This window comes from Ictidomys tridecemlineatus, chromosome 8 (assembly GCF_052094955.1).
Source record: "Ictidomys tridecemlineatus isolate mIctTri1 chromosome 8, mIctTri1.hap1, whole genome shotgun sequence".
NCBI lineage: Eukaryota > Metazoa > Chordata > Mammalia > Rodentia > Sciuridae > Ictidomys > Ictidomys tridecemlineatus.
Window position 1 is genome coordinate 114,851,756 of NC_135484.1, and position 23,378 is coordinate 114,875,133.

General features: G+C 40.0%; 1 protein-coding gene and 1 long non-coding RNA gene across 6 annotated transcripts in view; one reads left to right on the top strand and one right to left on the bottom strand.

Moving 5' to 3' along the window:
• LOC144366241 (uncharacterized) overlaps positions 1-19,316 on the bottom strand; it is a 73,972-nt gene extending 54,656 nt beyond the window's left edge. Inside the window, exon 1 of the long non-coding RNA XR_013425227.1 lies at positions 18,598-19,316. This is a non-coding gene — a long non-coding RNA (uncharacterized LOC144366241). The remainder of the gene's footprint in view (positions 1-18,597) is intronic.
• The window catches only part of Srpk1 (SRSF protein kinase 1), a 68,414-nt gene continuing 62,880 nt past the window's right edge, over positions 17,845-23,378 (top strand). For 3 of the 5 annotated variants that reach the window (XM_021721959.3, XM_040282559.2, XM_078020124.1), the window contains exons 1-2: positions 17,851-17,961; positions 18,490-18,550. In XM_021721959.3, coding sequence (XP_021577634.1) covers positions 17,949-17,961; positions 18,490-18,550 — 74 coding nt within the window. In that variant the 5' untranslated portion in view covers positions 17,851-17,948. Of the gene's footprint in view, positions 18,551-23,378 lie in introns of all 5 variants that reach the window. The other 2 variants (XM_078020125.1, XM_005318768.5) reach the window with 2 other exon arrangements.

The following is a 23,378-nucleotide window of genomic DNA, read 5'->3' on the forward strand; positions in this document are numbered from 1 at the left end:
TTTCAGTATTTGGATATACAAAACAAGTGTCTATTTCTTTATGTAAGTAGAAGAAAATATGAACATATATGAACACATAGTCTCAAGTTCCTCTTTTCTTGTCTAAATGTTTATTGTATTCCCTAAAAACTTTCTTTAACAAAAAACAAAACAACAACAACAAAAAACCAGACTGGAAGTATAACTCAGTTGGTAGAGTGCTTGCCTTGCATGCACAAACCCTAGATTCAATCCCCAGCACCACACACACACACACACACACACACACACACACACACACACACACACACATTAAAAAAAAAAAAAAAACAACAACTACTTGGGATATTTCCAATACCAATAGGAATCTGAAGTTTTCTGTATGTTTCTTTGATTTTTTTTTTTGGTTCTGAACTTTAGGCCAGTTTTTATTTTAAATAGTTTTATTGAGAATACTTAGCATATAATGAATGACACATTTTAAAATACCAAGTATTCACTTTGATAACTTTTTTTAAAAAATTTTCTTAGTTGTAGGTGGACACAATACGTTTTTATTTTATTTATGTGGTACTGAGGATGGAACCCAAGGCCTCACACGTGTGAGAGGATCGAGCGCTCTACTGCTGAGCCACAGCGCCAGTCCCACTTTGATACATTTTGAAATATTTTGTATACACCCATCAAATTCTTAACCATGACCAACACAACTAAGATATCCATCACACCCCAGAATTTCCTCAGGCCATTTCTAATCCCTCTCTCCTGGCCATCCTCAAATATACCTCCATTCTCAAACAATCACTGATCTTTCTGTTGCTATTGACTGATTTTCATTTTTTGGAGTTTTATATAAGTGTAATTTATTTAGAAAAGCAAAAATGGACTCTTTCTTTTCCATTCCTTTTGGAAATGCTTATAAGAACACAGTAATAAACAGAATACTTATTATCTATTGATTACATACTATGTGTCATTTCCTTGCTCATCTAATTGGCAGGACAGCTCTCTGAAGTAAGTGATATTTATCATTTTACTGATGAAGAAATAAAAGCACAGACAAATACCTTGTCCTAGGTCACAGAGTTAGTATTTGAATTTACAGTAGGAGTTGTTTATTGTCTGACTTCTGTCAGCATAATTATTTTAAGATACATACATGTTGCTGCACGTATCAAGGATTCATCACTTTTTCTTGCTAGTAGTAGTGTGTTTTATAGATATATCACAACCAACTAATCCATTCATCTGCTTACCGACAACTTGTCCTGTTTCCAATTTGGGGCTATTAGAAATAAAGTAATGTCAAAAATCTTTGTACGAATATACACTTCCATTTCTCTTCAGAATAGAATGCCCTGATACATATGATAAGTGTATGAATAACATTTTAAGAATTTTTCCAGCCAGGTGTGGTGGTGCACCCTGCTGAGAGACACAGTGGAGTCAGAATGGTGCAGGGCATTTTTGCCAGAAGGGAGTGGTTGAGAGGTGACACCAGGGAGCCATTGAGATGATGATGGTTATGTTAAGCTGTGTATTCAAATGTATATTAGACCCCTGCTGTGCCCCCCCCCCTACTTTGGCTGCTACTTTGTCGGGGATTCCTGGAGAGTTCCAGTTGGTTGGGGAAGTTCTGGAGGAGGGATTTCCAGTTGGTGGTTCCTCCAAGGGCCATGTGGGTGGCGGTCCTCGAGTTCGAGCAATAAAGGACTTCCTGTTTTGAACCTACAGGTGCCTCCTGGCTGCCTGGTTATTTTGTGCCCAGCCAGACTGCAGCACACAGCTGTAATTCCAACGGATGGGGAGCTGAGGCAGAAGGATCACAAGTTCAAAGCCAGCCTCAGCAAAACCAAGGCTCTAAGCAACTCAGTGAGATCCTTTCTCTAAATAAAATCCAAAATAGTGCTGGGGAAGCGGCTCAGTGGTCAAGTGTCTTGAGTTCAACCCCTGGTATCCCCCCATCACCAAAAAAGGATTTTCCCATACGGTTGTACCATTTCATATGACTACCAGCAGTGTATAAAAATTCTTGTTTCCCCATATCCTCAATATTTGTCATGGTAGACTTTTCCTGATGAAATGTTTTAACTGGCATTTAATTAGATCTCATTGTGGGTTTAAGCTGCTTATTTCTAATGACTAACAATGTTGAAAATTCTTTCATGTACTTATTCAATGGTTCTATATTTTTCAATTTTATTTCTTTCTTTCATGGTTTTTCTGTTTTTATTTTCTCTCTGATGTTTGTTATTTCTTTGCTTAATTTGGTTGGGTTTCATTTTCCTTTCTTCTTTTGTATTCTCAAGGTAGAAGCTGAATTCATTTATTTGACTCTTTCCTTTCATATATTGGCATATAGTGTTATAAATTTCCATCTGTTGGACATGATGGCAGTAATCCCAGCAGCTCAGGAGCTGAGTTCAAAGCCAGCCTCAGCAAAAGCTAGGCACTAAGCAACTCAGTGAGACCCTGTCTCTAAATAAAATACAAAATAGGGCTGGGGATGTTGCTCAGTGGTTGAGTGGCCCTGAGTTCAATCCCTGGTACCTGAAAAATAAATAAATAAATAAATAAATTTTCATCTAAGGATTGGGATTGTGGCTCGATGGTAGAGCTCTTGTCTAGAATGTATGGGGCTAGGTTTGATCCTCAGCACTATATAAAATTTTTTTTTAAAGTATTGTGTTGGGCTGGGGATGTGGCTCAAGCGGTAGCGCGCTCATCTGGCATGCATGCGGCCTGGGTTTGATCCTCAGCACCACGTACAAAGATGTTGTGTCCGCCGAAAAAAACTAAAATAAATAAATAAATTCTCTCTCTCTCTCTCTCTCTCTCTCTCTCTCTTTCTCTCCCCCCCTTAAAAAAAAAAGTATTGTGTTCATCTACAATTAAAAATAAATAAATTTTTGCCTAAGTATTGAGTTAGCTACATTTTGCAAATTTTGCAGTACTTCCATTCAGTTCAAAATACTTTCTGATTTCAACCTTGATTTCTTCTTTGGCCTCTGGGTTTCTTAGAAGTGTACTTAGGGGCTGGGGATGTGGCTCAAGCGGTAGCGCACTGGCCTGCCATGCTCAGCACCACATACCAACAAAGATGTTGTGTCCGCCGAGAACTAAAAAAACAATAAATATTAAAAATTCTCTCTCTCTCTCTCTCTCTCTCTCTCTCTCTCCTCTCTCACTCTCTCTCTCTCCTCTCTCACTCTCTCTTTTAAAAAAAAAGTGTACTTAGCTTTCAAATACTTGAAGATTTTCTAGATATTTTTATTCATTTCTAATTTAATCCCATTATGGAGACAAAACATACTTGATTCCTTTGAAGTGCAGATGTGTAAGTTTTAAATGTTCTGGTGCTATGTTTTTAGATGCTTAATATTTAGCATAATTGTGTCTTGATGAATTAGACCCATATATTCACTATGAAATTACCATCTTTGTTCATGGTCATGTTTTTGCTCGGAGATTTACTTTATCTAATAAAGTTGACATTCCTCAGTTCTTTTGAACAGTGTTAGCACAGTATATTGTGTTCTATCCTTTGATTTCATCCTATTTGTGTTTTTATATTTAATATGGATTCCTTGTAGGTAGCATATAATTAGGTCTTGCTTCTTTTCCTTGTTTGAAAATCTCTAACTTTTAGTTATGAAATTTAGACCATTGACATTTAACATGATTGTTGATATGGTTAGATTTGCATCATCATCTTGTTATTTTTTTTTTAATTTTTTTTTTTTTTAAAGAGAGAGTGAGAGAGAGGGGGGCACAGAGAGAGAGAGAGAGAGAGAGAGAGAGAGAGAGAGAGAGAATTTTAACATTTATTTATTTTTTCTTAGTTCTCGGCAGACACAACATCTTTGTTGGTATGTGGTGCTGCTGAGGATCGAACCCGGGCCGGACGCATGCTAGGCGAGCGCGCTACCGCTTGAGCCACATCACCAGCCCCCCATCTTGTTATTTTTTAATTTGAATCATTTTGTTCTTTGTTCCATTTTCCCTCTTTTTCTGCCTTCTTCTGGTTCCTTGAGAATTTTTAGTGATTCAATTTTATCCCTTTTGTTGGATTAATAACTATAACTCCTTGTTTCTTTTAGCAGTTGTTTTGGGGTCTATGATATACATCTTTAACTTTCATAGACTATTTCAAGTGACATTACATGATTTCATGTAGAGTACAAAACCTTACAATGGTACACTTCCATGTTTTCCTTCACAACTTTTGTGCTATTGTCATGCATGTTGCTTCTACATATGTTAGAAGCCCGAAGACATCACTGTTACTTTTCAACAGTTATCTTTTTAGAAAATTTAAATAAGAAAAAATAAACGAATATTTACCTACATAGTTAACATTTCTGTTGCTCTTCATTCTTTCGTATAGATCCATATTTTTACTTGATATCATTTTCCTTCTGCTTAAAGGTATCTTTTTTAAAAAATTATTTTGTTAGTTATACATGGACACAATATCTTTATTTTGTTTACTTATTTTTATGTGGTGCTGAGGATTAAACCCAGGGCCTCCCATGTGAGAGGTAAGCACTCTGCCACTGAGCCACAGCCTCAGCCCCTAAAGGTATCTTTAAACATTTATTATAATGCAAATCTTTCAGATTTGGAGGGGAGGCTGGAAAAAACATTTTATCTTTTTTTGTTTGTTTGTTTGTTTTTTTAGAGAGAGGAGAGGGGGGGAGAGAAGAGAGAGAGAGAGAGAGAGAGAGAGAGAGAGAGAATTTATTTATTTATTTTAGTTCTCGGCGGACACAACATCTTTGTTGTATATAGTGCTGAGGATCAAACCCGGGCTGCACGCATGCCAGGCGAGCGCGCTACCGCTTGAGCCACATCCCCAACCCCTCATCTTTGTTTTTGAAAGATGTCTTCACTAAGTATAGAGTTTAAGTATTTTACTTAGTTTATTTATTTTTTTAAAATTTTTTCAGAAGGCTGGGGATATAGCTCAGTTGGTAGAGTGATGAGCTTGTCTCACACATGCACAAGGACCTGGATTCATCATACACACAGAGACACACACACACACACACAAAAAAAATTCAGCTGTAGATGGACACAATATTTTTATATTTTATTTATTTTTTTAATATGGTGCCAAGAATTAAACCCAGTGCCTCACACCTGCTAGGCAAGCGTTCTACCACTGAGCCACAACATTTTTTTCCAGCCTCTCCTCCAAATCTGAAAGATTTGCATTATAATAAATGTTAAAAGATACCTTTAGGGGCTGAGGCTGTGGCTCAGTGGCAGAGTGCTTACCTCCCACGTGCGAAGCCCTGGGTTCAATCCTCAGCACCACATAAAAATAAGTAAACAAAATAAAGATATTGTGTCCATGAATAACTAAAAAAATATTTTTAAACAGGCAAGTGTTCTACCACTGAGCCCAACCCAACAGTTTAAGTGTTTTAAAAAGGTTATTCCACTGTCTTATGGCTTGCGTGGTGGGTAATAAGAAATCTGATGTCATTCTTTTCTTTGTTTCTGTATATATATATAATGTATCTTTTATCCCCGGCCACTTTAAGGATTTTATATTTATTATTAGTTTTAACTAATTAGATTATAATGTGTTTTAGTGTAGTCTTTTTATGTGTGCTCTGCTTGGGACTTATCAACCTTTTTGGATCTTTTGGTTTGTAGTTTTTATCAAATTTCTAAAAATTTTGGCCATTCTTCAAATATTTGTTCTGTCCTTTTCCCTTCTCCTTTAAGAACTTCACTTACATGTTTCTATGTCCACTTGAAGTTGTCCCATAGCAAACTGATATCCTTTATTTTCTTTAGACTTTGTTTCGTTTCAGATAGTTTCTATACCTATATCTTCAGGTTCACAGACATTTTTACTTCTACATTGTCTAATCTGGTGTTAATCCCCTTCAGTGAATTTTTTCATTTTAAATAGTCTTCTCTAGAAATTCCCTTTGATCTTTTTTATATCTTTCATATCTCTACTTAACATGTTCCATATTTGCTCTAGTTATTTAAACATATAAAATAGAGTCATAAATTTTTAATGCTCTTTTTAACTAATTATATAATCAATGCACTTCCTAGGTCAGTTTTCAAGTGACTGGTTTTTCTTCCCATTAAGAATTATATTTTTCAAAAAAAATTATATTTTTCAAAGAGAACAAAATCATGGCATCTGCAGGTAAATGGATGGCATTGGAGAAGATAATGCTAAGTGAAGTTAGCCAATCCCCAAAAAAACAAAGGCCAAATGTTTTTTCTGATATAAGGAGGATGACTCATAGTGAGGTAGAGAAGGGGAGCATGGGAGGAATAGATGAATTCTAGATAGGGCAGGGGGTGGGAGGGAAAGGGAGGGGGCAGGGGATTAGCAAGGATGGTGAAATGTGATAGACATCATTATCCAAAGTACATGTATGAAGACACAAATTGGTGTCAACATACTTTATATACAATCAGAGATATGAAAAATTCTGCTGTATATGTGTAATAAGAATTGTAGTGCATTCAGCTGTCATTTGTTTAAATCAATTAAAAAATATTATATTTTTCAGCCGGACACGGTGGCACAGCCCTGTAATCCTAGTGGCTCAGGAGGCTGAGGCAGGAGGATAACAAGTTCAAAGCTAGCCTCAGCAAAAGCAAGGTGCTAAGCAACTCAGTCAGACCCTGTTTCTAAATAAAATACAAAATAAGGCTGCAGATGTGGCTCAGTGGCCAAGTATCCCTGGGTTCAATTCCTGGTACCAAAAAAAAGTATATTGTTCTACTCTTCTGCATAACTTGGAACTTTCATTGGATGTTGGACCTATCATGTGAGATACTCTCAATCTTGTTGGATATTGGATATATCTGTCTTCCTATAAATATTTTTTTCCCTTTGGGTACCAGAGATTGAACCCAGGGGCACTCAGCCACTGAGCCACATCCCCAGACTTATTTTGTATTTTATTTAGAGACAGGGTCTCACTGAGTTGCTTAGCACCTTACTTTTTGCTGAGGCTAGCTTTGAACTCGAAATCTTGTCTCAGCCTCCTGAGCCACTGGGATTACAGATGTGTACCACTGCACCTGGCCTATAAATACTCTTGAACTTTGTTCTGGGACATGTTTAAATTATTTGGGAACAGTTTGATCATTTTAGGAACTACTTCTGTGCCTTGTTAGGTGACATCAGAGCAACATTTAAACTAGGGCTAGTTATTTTCCAAAACTGAAGCAAACTGTGAGTTCTCTACCAAATTATCTGAATATTGTGTTTAACATAGTCAAAAGAGCCTCATACTCTAATTAGTACACACATACACACATACCTATTGGGGATTGAACTCATGGGTACTTTACCTCTGAGTTACATTCTTAGCCCCCTGCCCCTTTTTTTGTGGTGCCGGGGATTGAACCTAGAGCCTCACACATGCTAGGCAAGGGCTCTACCACTGAGCTACAATCCCAGCCCCAATCCTAGCCCTTTATTTGTTTGTTCATTTATTTATTTATTTAGAGATGGGATCTCACTAAATTACCCAGATTGGCCTCAAACTTGTGATCCCCCTGCCTCAGTTCCCCAAATTGCTGGGATTACAGACATATGCCATCATGCCCAGCATTAATTTATATTATTTTTTTAAACCTGTAGACAAAACTCTTTTGAGCTCACGATATAGACTTGTTCAAATAAAACTTCTTATAAGAATAATATTTTCTCTTTAGTAAAAATCTATTAAATAGAGAAAAGTGGTGGTGGGAGAAAGAATCTCCTATACTTCTGCTGCTTAAAGAAAATTTTGTTAACATTCTGGTGTTTCTGCTTTACTACAAAGCATGGGCTTTGTCCTAGTAAAAAAGATTCCCTCTCCCCTCCCTAAATGTTATAGAACTTAAAAAAACAAAAAACAAACAAACAACAACAACAACCAAAAAAAAAAAAAAAAAACCCCAGCAATTAGAAGGTAACTTGGCTAAATCTAAAAGAAAAGAATCCATTTTAACATGCATTTCTTGTTTTCAAGATGAATATGACCTGGGAAATCCTGCTGGCTGCCTATACGTGGCTCAAGCCCTCTTGGTAGCTCCTGGGCCTTTAGATTTATTTCTACCACCCTTTTCTCCAACTTAATAAACTTGAGAAACTGCCTGGGAACCACCAGAAACTATGGCCATTCCTTCACCTTCTAATTTTTTTATTTAGGAAACCTTGGTCTGTAGTTACTCTCTAGTCCTAGGGCAGACTGTTTGGGGCCAGGCTGTGACATTGGTTTGCCTCTTCATTTGAGGACTATTGTTATGTGCTGAGCCTTAAGCTCATCTGGGGTTGTCTCAGGAGGAGACAGCGTGTATACTAGGAACTAGAATACCATGCACCGAAGGGGCTGCTTCAGAGAAGAGGGCTGGTAGTAGGAGGCAGGACAGGACTCCACCTTGCCTTGATGGGGTACCTGGGAAATCCTGAGGATAGGAGCCTGAAGAAAATCATTCTTCTGGCTACAGATAGCCATGGCTTTTTTTTTTTTTTTTTTTTGGTGAGGGGGATTGGGGGGAGCAGCAAACCTGGGATAAAACTCATGGGCACTCGACCACTAGCCACATCCCTGAACTCAGAGGCACTCGCCACTGAGTCACATCCCCAGTCCTACTTTATATGTTATTTACAGACAGGTTCTCGATAAGTTGATTAGTGCCTCACTTTTGCTGAGGCTGGCTTTGAACTTATGATCCTCCTGCCTCAGCCCCAGAGCTGCTGGGATTACAGATGTGAGCCACCACACCTGGCATACAGATACCCATGGTACCCTTAACCCACTACACCCACTGAGGTTTGTCCACTGGTTTTCATGCCCCCTGGTATTTGAGTGTCTATGACATCTCAATACATTTAGTATAATGAGTGCCCAGGAGACAGCATCTGGAAAGATCCCCACTCTCCCAACTCCTATTACTTTGGGCTGCCCCTTGTCTCCCAGGTAATTCAGGGTCCTACAGACAAACCTAAGTAATAACCCTCATGTATTAACACTTTAATGTGCGTCAGACTCTATTCAAAGCACTTCATAAAAGCAAACACATTAATATTCACAGAATTCCTATGAGAAAGGGTGATCATTACCCCTGTCTTGTAAATGAGGAAACTGCCCTGGATACTACCTGAGTTCCCTAACTTGAACATTGTGTTTACTGCTTAGCATTTGCCGCAGCAGGGGCTCAGAATGAGCCCAATAGTACAAATTTCTGGCCTGGTAAGAGGAAAAGGTAGTGCCACCAAAGGAGGAAGAGGCAGGGTTGCAATGAAGGATATAACTCTTATTTATTTATTTATTTATTTATTTATTTTTAAAGAGAGAGTGAGAGAGGGAGAGAGAATTTTAATATTTATTTTTTAGTTCTCAGCGGACACAACATCTTTGTTGGTATGTGGTGCTGAGGATCGAACCTGGGCCGCACACATGCCAGGCGAGCGCGCTACCGCTTGAGCCACATCCCCAGCCCCTCATATTTATTAAGTGCATGCGATGGTGCAGATACTTACAGGCGCGGTATTTAATCTTCACTTCCTTCACTGCATGTCCTTTAGATAGGGACAATTATCCTGTTTATCCAGGGGAAGAATCCAAGACCAGAACTTCACTCAAAGTCAGGCCTATTCATTATCAGAATTCAAACTGAGATTAGATTCCAAAAATGAGAATTTTTCTCTACTCTATGCTGCTTCTTCAAACTGGGGAAGGGTGGCCTTGTGAATGCACTATTTTAAGTTTTGCTGAGTGTTTTGCATGAGGGTCATTTTGTTTGCTTGGTACTAGGGATTTAAGCCAGGTGCACTTTACCACTGAGCTCCATCCCTCAGTACCTTTTTTTATTTTGAGATTGTGTCTCACTAAGTTGCTGAGGCTGGACTTGAACTTGTAATCCTTCTGCCTCAGCCTCCAGAGTACTGGGAATACAGTCACGAGCCAACACTCCTTGCACATAAGGCTAGTTTTAAAATGATCCTAGTAGTGGGTAAATCAGGAAAATGTTTGGAAGCTCAAATTCAAGTTTCTTACATGCTCTGTTCTTGCTATATCCAGTTCACTGGATGCCTCTGTCTCTCTGTCCTCTCTTCAGGTTCCCAAGACACATGCCCAGACACTGATAATTTTTACATTCTTTGATAACATTCCACAGATATTCATTGAGTATCTCCTATGTATCTAGCACCTTTCAAGATCTGGAGATACAACAATAGACAAAAGTCAAACATCTCAGCCTTTGTGGGGTAGACAAAATAAGTATGCAAACACAAAAACAAAGTCCTCTCTCCCTCCCCAAAGAGTATCAGGTGCATTGCCAGGAGATATGAATCTTCCATGGGCCCAAAAAAAGGCACATACTGAAAAACTGGTGACTGAATTGAGATAGTAACTAATGATAGGGCAACACAAATATTTGAAGTCAGATAGTTTCAAATTATTCGTTTTTTTACAAAATTGAATAAGTTCTTCCTGGATTTGTGGCCAATGGTCACTAAAGTAAGTTTTGATGGTTACAATGTGATTTTTTTTTTTAATGCACTAGGTCCTGTGTTCAATCTGTAGACCAAATAAATAAATAAATGGTTAACGGTGCATATCAAATTGCTGCAGTATTTAAATTCCACTGGATGGCATTCAAAACTGTGATGTAACAGTTTTATGTTAAAATTTCAAATTCCTTTCCAATCCGTATGTATAACTTTTAATTTCATTGCCCAGTGGCCCTGGCTAGAACCTCCAGCACAGTGTTGAATAGGAGTGGCAAGAGTGAACACCCTTTCCTTGCTGCTGATCTTAGAGGGAAGGCATCCAGTCTTCCATCATTAAATATGAGGTCAGCTGAGGGAGCTTCACAGATGCACTTTACCAGACTGAGGAAGTTCCCTATTATTTCTAGTTTGCTGAGTGTTTTGCACAAGGGTAGTTTTTAAACAATTATTTTAGTGGGTAAGGGAGCAAATCTTTTGAAAGTTCAAGTCCAAGTTCCTTATGAGCTCTGTTCCTTCTATATCCTCCATACCGGACACAGTGCCTGCACAAAGAAGGGACTCAATAAACATCTGTGGAGCAAACTATCTCCCACCCCATGTCCCCCTTGCTTTTAAACTCCAGTGATACTCCAGTGTTTGTGGTTCCCCAACCTCCATGTCCCAGAACTGGAGTTTCTTTCTTCTCTTCTGTGCAGATGGTGTCCATTCGTATTTTCCAACTCTGCCCAGTTTCACCTCATTCAAGAGATGCCTCTCTCCTCATCAGCTCCTGAAATCTGAGCTGAGTGGGCCTTTTTTTTTTTTTTTCCTCTCATAGTACCTCATCTAGAACATTGTGCATTGTATTTCATTATTTTATTTATACATCCATCTACCACTAAACAGAAAGGTAATATAGTATGTGGTTAAGAGTCTAAATTCCAGAGCCCAACTGTTCAAAAACCCTCCCTTTTCCTAGCTTGTGTGATCTTAGTTGAGCCTCAGTTTTCTTATCTGTCAAACTATCACCTAGGGTTGTTTGAGGATTGAGAGACAACAGTGTCTAGTAAATAGCAATTATTATATAAGAAGTTATCTATTAAGTATTGCAGAGTGTAACCTATGAGGGTGAATGTGGTAGAATGTTTGAAAAGAGAAAAGAAAAAAAAATGAATTCAACATTGCATAGCAGGTAGAAATCAGGACTCAAATGTATAAGTCCTGTTGTCCATTTCTATATATTTCCTAAACTGATTTTACTTTTGACCCTGAGCCTACTGGAGAAAGTTAATCCCAGTCATTATAGAGCTCCTTTCTCTAGAGTCACATAAGAGTCTGGGAAGTTTACACACTGCTTGGAAACCAGGGGAAATTTTGATTTTCAGTTCATTGTTTTTATTGTCAAAGTCTGCATGGCCTCCTGGACATCCTAAGTACACCAAAACATCTTTGCCAGTCTGGGACTCTCCTAAGGGCACTCCATCTTATGATGTTTATAATTTACCTTAAAAATACTTTGGCATTCATTTTTGGAATCCAGGCAAGGAAAGCATATTCTAGTTTAAAAAGCTATCCTGGTACTTCCATAGCCTTAAATGGGATTCAAAGCATTCTGTTTTGGTAACTCACACAGAGGGGATGTGCTATAAAATTTTTTAAGCATTCCCCTAGTATTGGACTCCCAGCTTACTGCTTCTGCCTTTCCTTCCTCCTTCTTTTTTAATTGTCATTTGAAATCAGTAAATCTACTTCTTAAATACTTGGGGGCTGGAGGTATAATTATAGAACACCTATCAAGCATGTACAAGGTCCTGGATTTGATTCCTAGCACCACAAAAATATCTCCACAAAAAAAGAAACACTTGAAAATATTAAACTTTTAGCATGATATGCCAGTTAAAATTTATACATAGGTACAGCTTCAGTTCTAATCAACAATTTCCATGTCAGAAGAGGTTAGCAATTTGCTTGTTTTTATTGTTGTACTGGAGATTGAACCTAGGAGCTGTCTACCACTGAGTCACATCCCCAGCCTTTTAAATTTTTTTAAATTTTGAGACAGGGTCTCACTAGATTGTGAAGGCTAGCCTGGAACTCCTAATCCTTTTACCTCAACCTCCCAAATTGCTGTAGTCACAAGCAAGCATCACCACACCCAGTGGTTAACACTTTTTTTTAATCAGAAAGTGGCTATCACAAAGTAATTCAGAGTAATCGAATGCCACAGATTTCACCAACAGCTCTTTAGTTCTAACACCCATGACACAATAACAAGCAACTCTTTTCATCAGTGAAAACCCATTTCTGATAATACTTTTGGCATAAATCAGTCTTGAAATAGCATAACAAGGTATAAGGCAGACTCCATCGCGGATTGCCTGTTGCTCCTGACGCCGGGTGACAGGGTTCTGACTCTGGGACTTGAGTAGACCTTTCATTCACACTATGATCAGAAAGACACAGAGTTAGGGCTTACAGAAAGAACTTACAGTAAGAACAGGCCACGGAGGCTATCTTGGCCCTGTCTACTAATGGATGTTTACCAAATGAGCCTGTAGCAGATTCTAGTCTGGAGCTTGTTTTCTTTATATCCTGAGAGTGAGGATCTGGGAGAAACAAATCCTTACCATTGTGAAGTTTCTCGGGCAGGTGTTCTTCCCAACAAAGAAAACAAAGAGGCTGGAAGAGGCTTGGTGAAATCAGCTCAAGTTACTTTGCAAACCTTTTCAGCCTCAGCAGAGCACTCCAGGGAGCAATGCAAGGACACAGTCTATCTCAGGGATCACCCATCTCTATAACTTCCTCTTTTTCCACATTTCCTGCAACCTACTCACTGCCTCTATTTCCACTCCCTCAAGCCCAGGCTTTCATTCTTTTCTCTCTTCCACCTCCTCCTCCAACCCTTCACTCAAGCACAATTTCCTTTGAAGCCGAAACTTTTTATAGACTGAAGCCAGAAAGGGGGTTATCCCAGAGCAGCTTCAGTTCTCAACTCTCTCTAGGGATCAGGGGCTCAAGAGGTAGACTTACCTGCTTGGAATATGCTAGCTGCTTTGGGTGTATCCACTGCCCTGACAGGCTATGCTGGATATTCTCCATTTAGCCCTCCAGATCCACTCTCCACCCTCCTCCACCCTCCAGTGCCCTGGGGAGGCTGGATTGCCTTCCGACTGCCAGTGGGTTTTGTCAGCAGGAGACTGAGAAGATGAGAAAAGAAGTTGGGTATTTATTTCTCTTGCTTTGGCCCTGCTTGGCTTATTTGTTGGGCAGCCCTTTCTTGCTGCTACAGCTTTATTATGCGTTGAATAGTCTCCCGCCTCTCCCCTCCCCCCCCCAAACAAAAAAAGGTAAGTTGGAGTCCTTAGTATACCTCGGAATGTCCTTAGTTGGAGACAGAATCTTTTTTTTCTTTTTCAGTTCCAGGGATTGAATTCAGAAGCACTTAATCACTGAGCCACGTTCCTAGCCCATATATATATTTTAGAGATAGGGTCTCCATGAGTTGCTTGGGCCCTCGCTAAGTTGCTGAGGCTAGCTTTGAACTCGAGATCCTCCTGCCTCAGCCTCCTGGAGACAGAATATTTACAGAGGTAATAGAGTTAAAGTGAGGTTATTAAGATGAACAACATTCCAAGATGACCAGTGTTCTTCTAAGAAGGAATGCAGACACAAGGAGAGATATGCACACAAGTAAGACAATGTGCAGAGACACAAGAAGATGATGGCCATCTACCAGGCAAAAAAAAAAAAAAAAAAAAAAACCACCAAAAAAACTGAGAAGGTTCTCTTTCACAATTCTCCAAAGGAGACAATCCTGTCAACACCTTGCTCTCAGACTGCTAGCCTCCACAGTGTGAGACAATACATTTCTATTGCTGTAGCCACCCAGTTGGTGGTACTTTGGTGTGGCAGCCCTAGCAAAGGAATACAAGCTCTCACTAAGTTCTGATAAAGTCTCCTTCCCCTGTCCCTTCAGGTCTAGGAATGGTAAAAACTCCCACTGTTGCTTGTCCCTGGGTGCCTCTGCAATCCTTGCTGGTTTACCTTAACCCTATCCACACCTCCATCCCTTCATTAAATATGGGATTGACATGTTTCCTGATACTCAGACCTAGAATATGTTATATTTTCCCAACATACTTCACAAAACTATCACAAAGGCAAGACAAAGTTCCACTGGGGTTTCCCAATTATGTAGACAGCTACTGGGAATCTTATTCAAAATAAAGCGATATGTTTTCAGTTTCTCCTGTTGTTTATTTCATCTGCAGGATGGAGGAGAAGCCAAAAGGGGAGGTACTACTTCGGATTTAATTCAGATAAAAATTTTGGACAGTATAACAGTTTGTGATAATCCAAAGCAAGGAATGTTGGATGGGAGGATTCACGTCCAATTTTAAACAGTGGGATTTCAAAAATGTCAATGAAACATTAGGGAAAGTTCATAAGCACAGTCTTAAAGATTAAGTTAGCTCAAGAGGAATAAGATCTTCTCAGAAAATTAAATTCTGACACTGCCCATGAGCTGCCCAAAATATGATGATTCATGTTCTTCTTTGATTAATTATACTTTTAAAGGAACTTACAGAAAAACAACCTAAGGTAGGTATGTGTGTGTGTGTGTGTGTGTGTGTGTGTGTGTGTGTGTGTGTGTGTGTTGGGGAGGCATGTGCATAAAACAAGACAATGAACACCGAAGAAAAGCTACAACTTTTAAGAATAATTTCTGAACTGGTCCTGGTGGCATACAACTGCAATCTCAGTGACTCAGGAGGCTGAGGCAGGAGGATCATAAGTTCAAGGCCAGCCTGGGTTACTTAGTGAGACCATTTCAAAATGAAAACTAAAAGACATGGGGTGTAGCTCAGTGGTAGAACACCCTTGGGTTCAAACCCCAGGACTATACACACACACACACACACACACACACACACACACACACACACTAATTTTTGCAAGGGTAAAATACATAAAAAGGTAATTTTAAAACAAGAAATAGGGGGAAAAAGATGGCTTTAGAATCGGGGAGAAAACCTAACATTTCTAGAGATCTTAAAAGAAGTGTGGGTAACTGAAGCACAGTGAGAAAATTGGAAAAAAGAGAAATGGTCGATTCAGAGAACTTAATCCAAAGAAAGAGCAAAAATCAGTGAGAAGAGGTCTGACTAAATGGTGGTGAGGCGAACACATCCCTTTTTGATGGATCTGCAATAACCATTTGGATTTTAGCCCAGTATTGTCCCAGTATTTTCTCTCTCTTTTCCTGATGTTTCTTATAAACTGCAGATTATTTATTCTTTTATTAGACAAGTATTTGAGCATCTACTAAGCACTCAACACTGTGTAGATACTGAGGATAGATACATCAAGGAAAATGTACCCAAGCTCTCAAATCTTCCAAGTTTGCTTTCCGGTGGACAGTTCTTTTCTAATTCTGGAATTTTCCCTAGCCACCAGCCCTTCTCTATCTTCATTAAACCATCTAGGGTGTTCCTAAACTAGAAAAAATCCTCAGACTCCAGGGTTTCCTTTTCTGCCCCAGCTCTCCTTCTGTTCTCAAATTTAACTTAGAAAAGAGACTGGACTACAGTCTGCCTTGGCCAAAAGAGACTGTCTTGTTTCACAATATGCCTAGAAATATTATCATTCGGGTTTCATGCAACAGATATTAATTATCTAAATTTCAAATTTGGCAAACCTACCTTTCCAGTCTCACCTATTTCATCCCTTCAATCATTACAGGTCCCAGCCCCCACCCACGTTTCCATGTCTTTACCTTTTTGCTCAATTGATTTTGTCATTCGGGAATGCCTGACATCTCCTTCCCCACCTATGGAAATCATACACATTGCCCAAGACTCAGCTCAAAAATTGCCACCTCCCTTACTGGACTTAAGTTATTTACCATCCTTGACTTGTACTTTACTATTACACTCCTATCTTCCTTTCCTAGTCAATTGATTACTTGTTTGTCTTCTCCGCTGAGGTCCCACTTCTTACAAAGCAAGAGCTTCTATCTTGTCCACTTGTAGTACAATCATGTGACACATCATAAGATTTCAGTTAACACCAGACTGCATAATAAGGGTATTCCCATAGATTATACCACCTAGTGATTTTGTAGCCCCTTTAGTTTGTGTGAGAACTCTCTGATTTTCCCAGGTCAAAATTGTATCATGGTGCATTTCTCAGAACACATCTCTGTCTTTAAACGTGCACTTTACAGCAGGGGTTGGCAAACCAAGGCCTGAACTAAGAATGGTTGAAATGCTTGACAAAAGATCAAAAGGAAAGTATTTCATAATGTTCGAAAAGTTCATGAAATTCACTCTCAGTTTCCATAAAGAATCTCTGTAGGAACCCAGATACCCCATATTTTCTATGACTGCTTTTAAGTTCCAGTGGCAGAGCTGATGAGTGGAGAAAGATTAAGATCCAGAAAGCCTCAATGTTGACTATAGTCCTTTTCAGAAACACTTTGCTTTACAGTAAGGGTTTGATGATGGAATCATTGGGTAGGGACATCAAGATTCTGCATAGATATTCTAAGTTTTATTTTATTTTTTTTAAAGAGAGAGAGAGAGAATTTTTTTAATGTTTTATTTTTCAGGCGGACACAACATATCTGTTTGTATGTGGTGCTGAGGATCCAACCTGGGCCGCATGCATGCCAGGCGCTACCGCTTGAGCCACATCCCCAGCACCCATGTTTTAATTTTTTGTGTAATGTAGGTTCTAACCATCTTGCCTTTGTTATCTTAAATATAAAAAGAGATAATGCGTTTAGAAAAGTATAAAAACATCCTATAAATAAAACTTTATCATGTACTGAAAAAGACGATAATGCAGTAAAATGAGAAAATAAGCGTTTTTATTCTCCCTTCCCTTCTTCTTTTACAACTTTCACTTAAACTTGTAATTAAAAAAATTCACTTTTGAATACTTTTTAAATGATAAGGTAACAGGTTCCAGTCTCAGGTTGCTCCCACTTCCTTTTCTTTCTTCCATGTAATTTCTTTTTTCCATTTCCTTAAGTAGTGTCTTAACTGGCGCTCAAAATAGCTCAGGGAAGGAACTGGGACATGATTAATCCATTTCACAGGCTAGAAAACTGAGAAAGATCTTGGTTGACTGCTCTGACTCAGCAAGCAGGCAGCCCTAAAGGACGCGTTCTGCGTCTTTTTCTAAGGGTTAAGTCTCGGTAAATACGAGACTAACCAAGCCAGGTTTCCAAGCTTGGATCTCAAAACACCATTTAGCACCTGCCCTCCCGGTTCCTCCTTCTCCTCCACCCGCTCCCGCCCCCTCCCGCCCCCAGCAGCACCCTCATCGAGAGCAGGTGGTAGGCTCCGTGGCTAACGCGCAGGCGCGCGGCGCCGTGGGGCGGGGAGAGGCGGGGATTGGGGCGGGGCGAACGAGGGCTCGGTTTTGGGCCGCGGCGGGAGCCCGATTCGCCGCCACTCCAGTGCGCAGGCGCCTGGCGGTTACCGGTCTCGCCATGGAGCGGAAAGGTGAGCGGTGGAGCGGCCTCCGCCACGAGGGGCAACGGCCGCCGGGGCGAGGCCCGGGTCAGCGCCGGGAGCCTCGCCTAACCGCCGCGGTCCGGTCCTCGGGCGTGCGGCGCCCTTCCTCTGAGGTGGCGCCGACCCCCACCCCCAGTCTCCGGGCTGCGGGTCCGCGCCCCTCAGCCCGGGCGTCCTCCGGCGCTGGCGGTCACCGCCCCTCGTTCCCCGCCAGGCCGTCTCGCGCCTCGGGGCCACTCCTGAGCCCGACCCTGGGCGGGCGAGGCCGAGTCCCGCCCGCCCGCTCCCAGATCCGGCCCGAGCCCCCTCGGGCGCATCCCGCCCGGGCGCTGCGGTGCGCCCCGTGGGCCGCCAGTCCCCGGGCCGGCCGCCTAGCCAAAGCCGCGGCGCTCGCCCCGCAGCCGCCCCTCAGACAGGCCCTGCAGCCGTGCCTGGCGCCCCTGCTAGGTCTCCACCCTCACCTTGGTCGCCTCTTTTTCTCCACATTCGCCCTTCACCCATCCCTCTCTCCTGCAGTGCTTGCGCTCCAGGCCCGAAAGAAAAGGACCAAGGCCAAGAAGGACAAAGCCCAAAGGAAGTGAGTCTTGTACCCCAACGCCCCGTTCTTTGGATTTCCTCGCTCACCTCCTCTGCTCTAGTTTCGTGTCTTGAACGTGCACCGGGTTTAAGCACTCCGCGGCCCCCAACCGCATGGCCTCAGGGCTGCTTGGCGGGTCGCTCTCCGGCAACCATGTGGAAGGGAGCTTCTGTTGCGGAACGCCAGGCCTGAGCCTTAGTTGCCCCAGGCATGCTGGAAGGGCTGCTGCAGGAGGACCAGAGTCCGCTCGGAACCTCTCCTCCCCAAATCCACGGAGGAGTTAGAAGCTCCCCAAGTTTGGGGCCCCCTCCTGGAGCTGGTAGATCATTATCAGTCTGTCGGTGAACTCTGTCTCTTTCCTTTACTTCTCAGCGTCTAACTTGCTTCGTAAGTCCGCACGGTAGGCCATCAGGAAATTCTTGAATGGATTTTCCGTATTTACTTTTGGTTCTGCCAACCACACTCTCTTTCCTAAAGGAGGGCATGGAGCATGCCCCTGGTTAGTCAACTTTCTGAGCCTGCAAGGCGCATCGCCTTCTTTACAGTTTGCGGGCGGATCACGCAGTCGGTGTGTTACCTCTCTTCCTAAACCTGAGTCCTCGTGAAGTCCTTTTGGAGTTAATCCCAGTAGTGCCGGGAGAGTTCTTCACCTAACATCGTTGGTGATTCTGGTTCGGGTGTATTTCAGTGCCACGGGTCCAGTTTCATTTGCAGGATGCGTAACAGTGGATTAGACCTATTGTGGGCCACACAAAAGTTGGTCACAGCCCGGTGGATGGCAAGTGAGGCTTAGTCTTTTAAGAACTTAGACAATCGTATGCAGAGAAAAAGTTCTAGGTCTTAAATATAGATGTGTTATTTTCTGCACCATTTCCATTTGTTTGATTTCTTTTTTTTTTCTTGGATGCTAACGTTTGGGGAGAGCGCATAATTACTTCTCTTTCAATAGAGCTAAAATAGTAGGTGACCTCACTTCTTGCTCCATTTGTATTATCTGTCTTATGAAATTTTTTCTTTTGTAAGTACTTGGTGACCAAGGCATATGTGAATGTGTTTGTTTACCTTTTGACTATCTACATGAAATTCAAAACCAGTTTTTAATCCCAGATTGACTGATGGAAAAAGCAAGGAGCTAACCTACTTCTAGAATGTAGGAGAAACTTAAGTGTTATACTTTTTTTCTGTTCCTTAGTTTTGTTATTCCATGTGAAATTGATAAGAATGTTATAAAATGTTAGTTTTTACTGGTGTAAGGAGGTGGGGATTATCATTCACTTTTTTTTTTTTAAAGAAATACTTGTCTCTCAGGCCTTCTCTCTTTAACACTCATGCTATTGAGAATTTAATCTTGATAATTAGTCTGAATTATACTGTAATTTGGGAGGTGAGTGTATATTGTTGACCATATAACTTTATAAAAACATCAGATATTTGTTACTTTGGATTATCTGTATCAACCATGTGCTTTATTTGTAAAGCCTAGTTTGTATGATGTTACTCTTCACTGTTATGGGTAACCTAGAGTTATTTCTGTTCTTAATTATTTCCATACTGGGACTCTTTTGCAGATATGAATTATAGATAATCCAGTAGTTATTTTACTGAATATTATGTTTTATACAACTTTGACTTCTGAAATTATAAGAATTGCCCCCATTTACTTATCTCTCAAAAATGCTTTATTTTTGTCTTCTATTAGTAAGTTTTTCTTTATAGTTTTACCTCTCTTTCCCTTCTTGTTTCTCCAGCCTTCTTTTAAGTAGCTGAAATTTCTAATTAAAGTTTGTTAGATTATTGTGTCAGAAGTTCAAGCCCCACCTGACTCAGGTAACTTGACTCTATTCAGTGACTCCTGACTACACTCCTGAGAACTTTAGTTGTTTTGCAAATACTTACAGATTAGTCAGGAAAAAGTTCTGAGGAAGAAACATGCCATGGAGTTTGGACTTGGACAGGAGAAGATCTGGTTTTGAATTCTGATTTTGCTACTTTTTAGCAATCTGACCTTGGACAAGTTTGTTAAGGAAACAGTCTTATATACTGTTATGATTGGTGGCTAAGTCACAATGAAAACTGGTCAGGGGGGCTGGGGATGTGGCTCAAGCGGTAACGGTTCGATCCTCAGCACCACACACCAACAAAGATGTTGTGTCCGCCAAGAACTAAAAAATAAATATTAAAAATTCTCTCTCTCTCTCTCTCTAAAAAAAAAAAAAAAAAGAAAACTGGTCAGGTCCTATAGGTTACAAAAACCAAGCATTCATTTGTAAAATTTTAGAAGCTTTTGCAAGTATATAACAGTAACTAGCATCCCTAGTAATTTAGTCATGGTAGGGTATAGGTGGAAAGGATTTCAGTCCATTGATTTCTTAGATCTTAAAAACTAGAACCCACATTATTGAGATGATATGCCTGGGGGTCATGGAGCTGGTTGCAGTTGAGTGTGGGCTCCTGCCTTTCAGTCCAGTGCTCTTTAGGGCATTTCCTTTGGGTTCTTTCACTGCCTTGAAAGGTTTAAATTTTGGGAATTGTTTTACTTGATCAATTCCTTCTTCATTTCACTTCTACAGAGTTTTTACTTACTAATAACTTGTTGGTGATAATCTTCATTTTATTTTATAGGTAAGGAAAATGAAGTTTGTTAGATTATACCTCTAGAAAATTGTAAAACTAGGATTTGAACCCAGTTCTTGTATGTTCTATAGCCCTGGTTACTAACCTTGATATCTCCAGATGACAATTCCTTTTGGTGTGGCTGAGAGTAAATAAGGTAGAGGCTGAGTGAAAAGAAGTTTTTGAATAAGACACCTTGGGATATCTGGATGTGTAGTCACTCTTTCTTGACCCATTGTTTAATATCTCTGAAAGAGCCTAATGTTCTATCTCCCTTTGAGCTTTCAGTTTTCAATGTGTACTAATTGCTATAAGGCCTTTCTTTATCTAATCATCATAAGCTTTTATGATTTAACAGTTTATAAATGCTTTTGAAATTTTTTGATGGAACATAATTTCAGAATGGATTTCCTACCTTGTAATTTTATTGCTTAGGAAGTTAGTTTGAACAGTGATTTTTCACTTTCTTTGAAATAAAATAATGTTACAGGTTTTGTATAAATTTAGTATCAAAATTATTTGAGCAGGAGAAGATCTTTTGTTTGTTTGAGCACTGGATATGTGGATTTGGGAGGGAGATGGTGGTTTTACTTCTTAATTTTCCAAAGATATAAACTGTTATATTGAAAACTTAGAAGAAAAAAGTGTTTAAAAATACGTAATACTTTTGTCTAATAGGAAGTAGAACCAATACACTTGAAATAATTCTAAAAATTAAATAGTATTGGATACTCTTTATATTTAACAATGTACCTTGAAAATTGATTCTGTAGTAGTTCCAAATACTTCAGCCTTACTATATTATACTAAAGTCCATATATTTTTTTAAAAATATTTTATTTACATTTTAGTTTTCGGCAGACACAACATCTTTGTATGTGGTGCTGAGGATTGAACCTGGGCCACACCCATGCCAGAAGAGCGCGCTACCGCTTGAGCCACATCCCCAGCCCCTAAAGTCCATATTTAAAAAAAATTTTTTTAGTTGTAGATGGACACAGTACTTTATTTTTGTAATTTATTTTTATGTAGTGCTGAGTATCAAATCCAGTGCCTCACACATGCTAGGCAAGTGTTCTACCACTGAGCTACAACCCCAGCCCCTAAATCCACCTTTTCCCCCCTAAATCCATCTTTTTTTAAGTTTTAAAAAAAGAGACATAGGAAATAATCTTGGGTAGCATTCCATTAAGTGGTTATACTAGTATTTATTTTGGTTCCTGTTAGTAAACCTATATACTTTTTTTGTTCTGAGACAGGAGTCACTATGTTCCTCAGGTTGGTTTTAAATTCCTGGGGCTCAAGTGATTCTCTTGCCTTAGCCTCTTGAGTGTAGATGAAACTATGGATGTGCCACTTGCACAGCTGAATATGTATATTTTTACTAAGACTTTTGTCTTAGTAAGAATCATTGAGTATACTTTTGGAATCATTGGGTATACTTTTTCATAGTTAACATTATCCCAAGTAGTTTATATAGCATTAAGTATTCCACTGTGTGCTGTTTCCATTTTTCAGTTAATTCACAGCTAAGATGAATAATCTTTTGGATAAGTCATTGCTTACATCAGTGATAATTTTTTTAGGATAAATTCTTAGAATTACTAGAATGAGGGACTGGGGATGTGGCTCAAGCGGTAGCACGCTCGCCTGGCATGCGTGCAGCCCGGGTTCAATCCTCAGCACCACATACAAACAAAGATGTTGTGTCCGCGGAGAACTAAAAAATAAATATTAAAAAATTCTCTCACTCTCTCTTTAAAAAAAAAAGAATTATTAGAATGAACATTTTAAAGGTTTTTAATTCATATTGTCAAAAGTTTTCTTCAGCCAGTGTGGTGGCTCATGCCTGTAATCTCAGAAGCTCAGGAGGCTGAGGCAGGAGGATGGTGAGTTCAAAGCCAGCCCCAGCAATTTAGCAGGATCCTAAGCAATTTAGAGAAATCTTGTCTCAAAATAAAAAGAGCTGGGGATGTTGCTCAGTGGTTAAGCACCCCTGGGCCTTTTGTAAGGGGGGGGGGCAAGTTTTTTCCAGAAAGGTTTAATCAGTTTCACTCCTGTTCATTATAGTTTAACACATCCTAATCACTATTTTTCACCCTTGGAATACATAATGGAGGATGGGGGAGAATTCCTGCTGCCTCTGAGTTTAGTGGGAGGGGAGACAGAATAACAATAGACATAGTGCTGAGTAAATTACATAGTGATGTGGTGG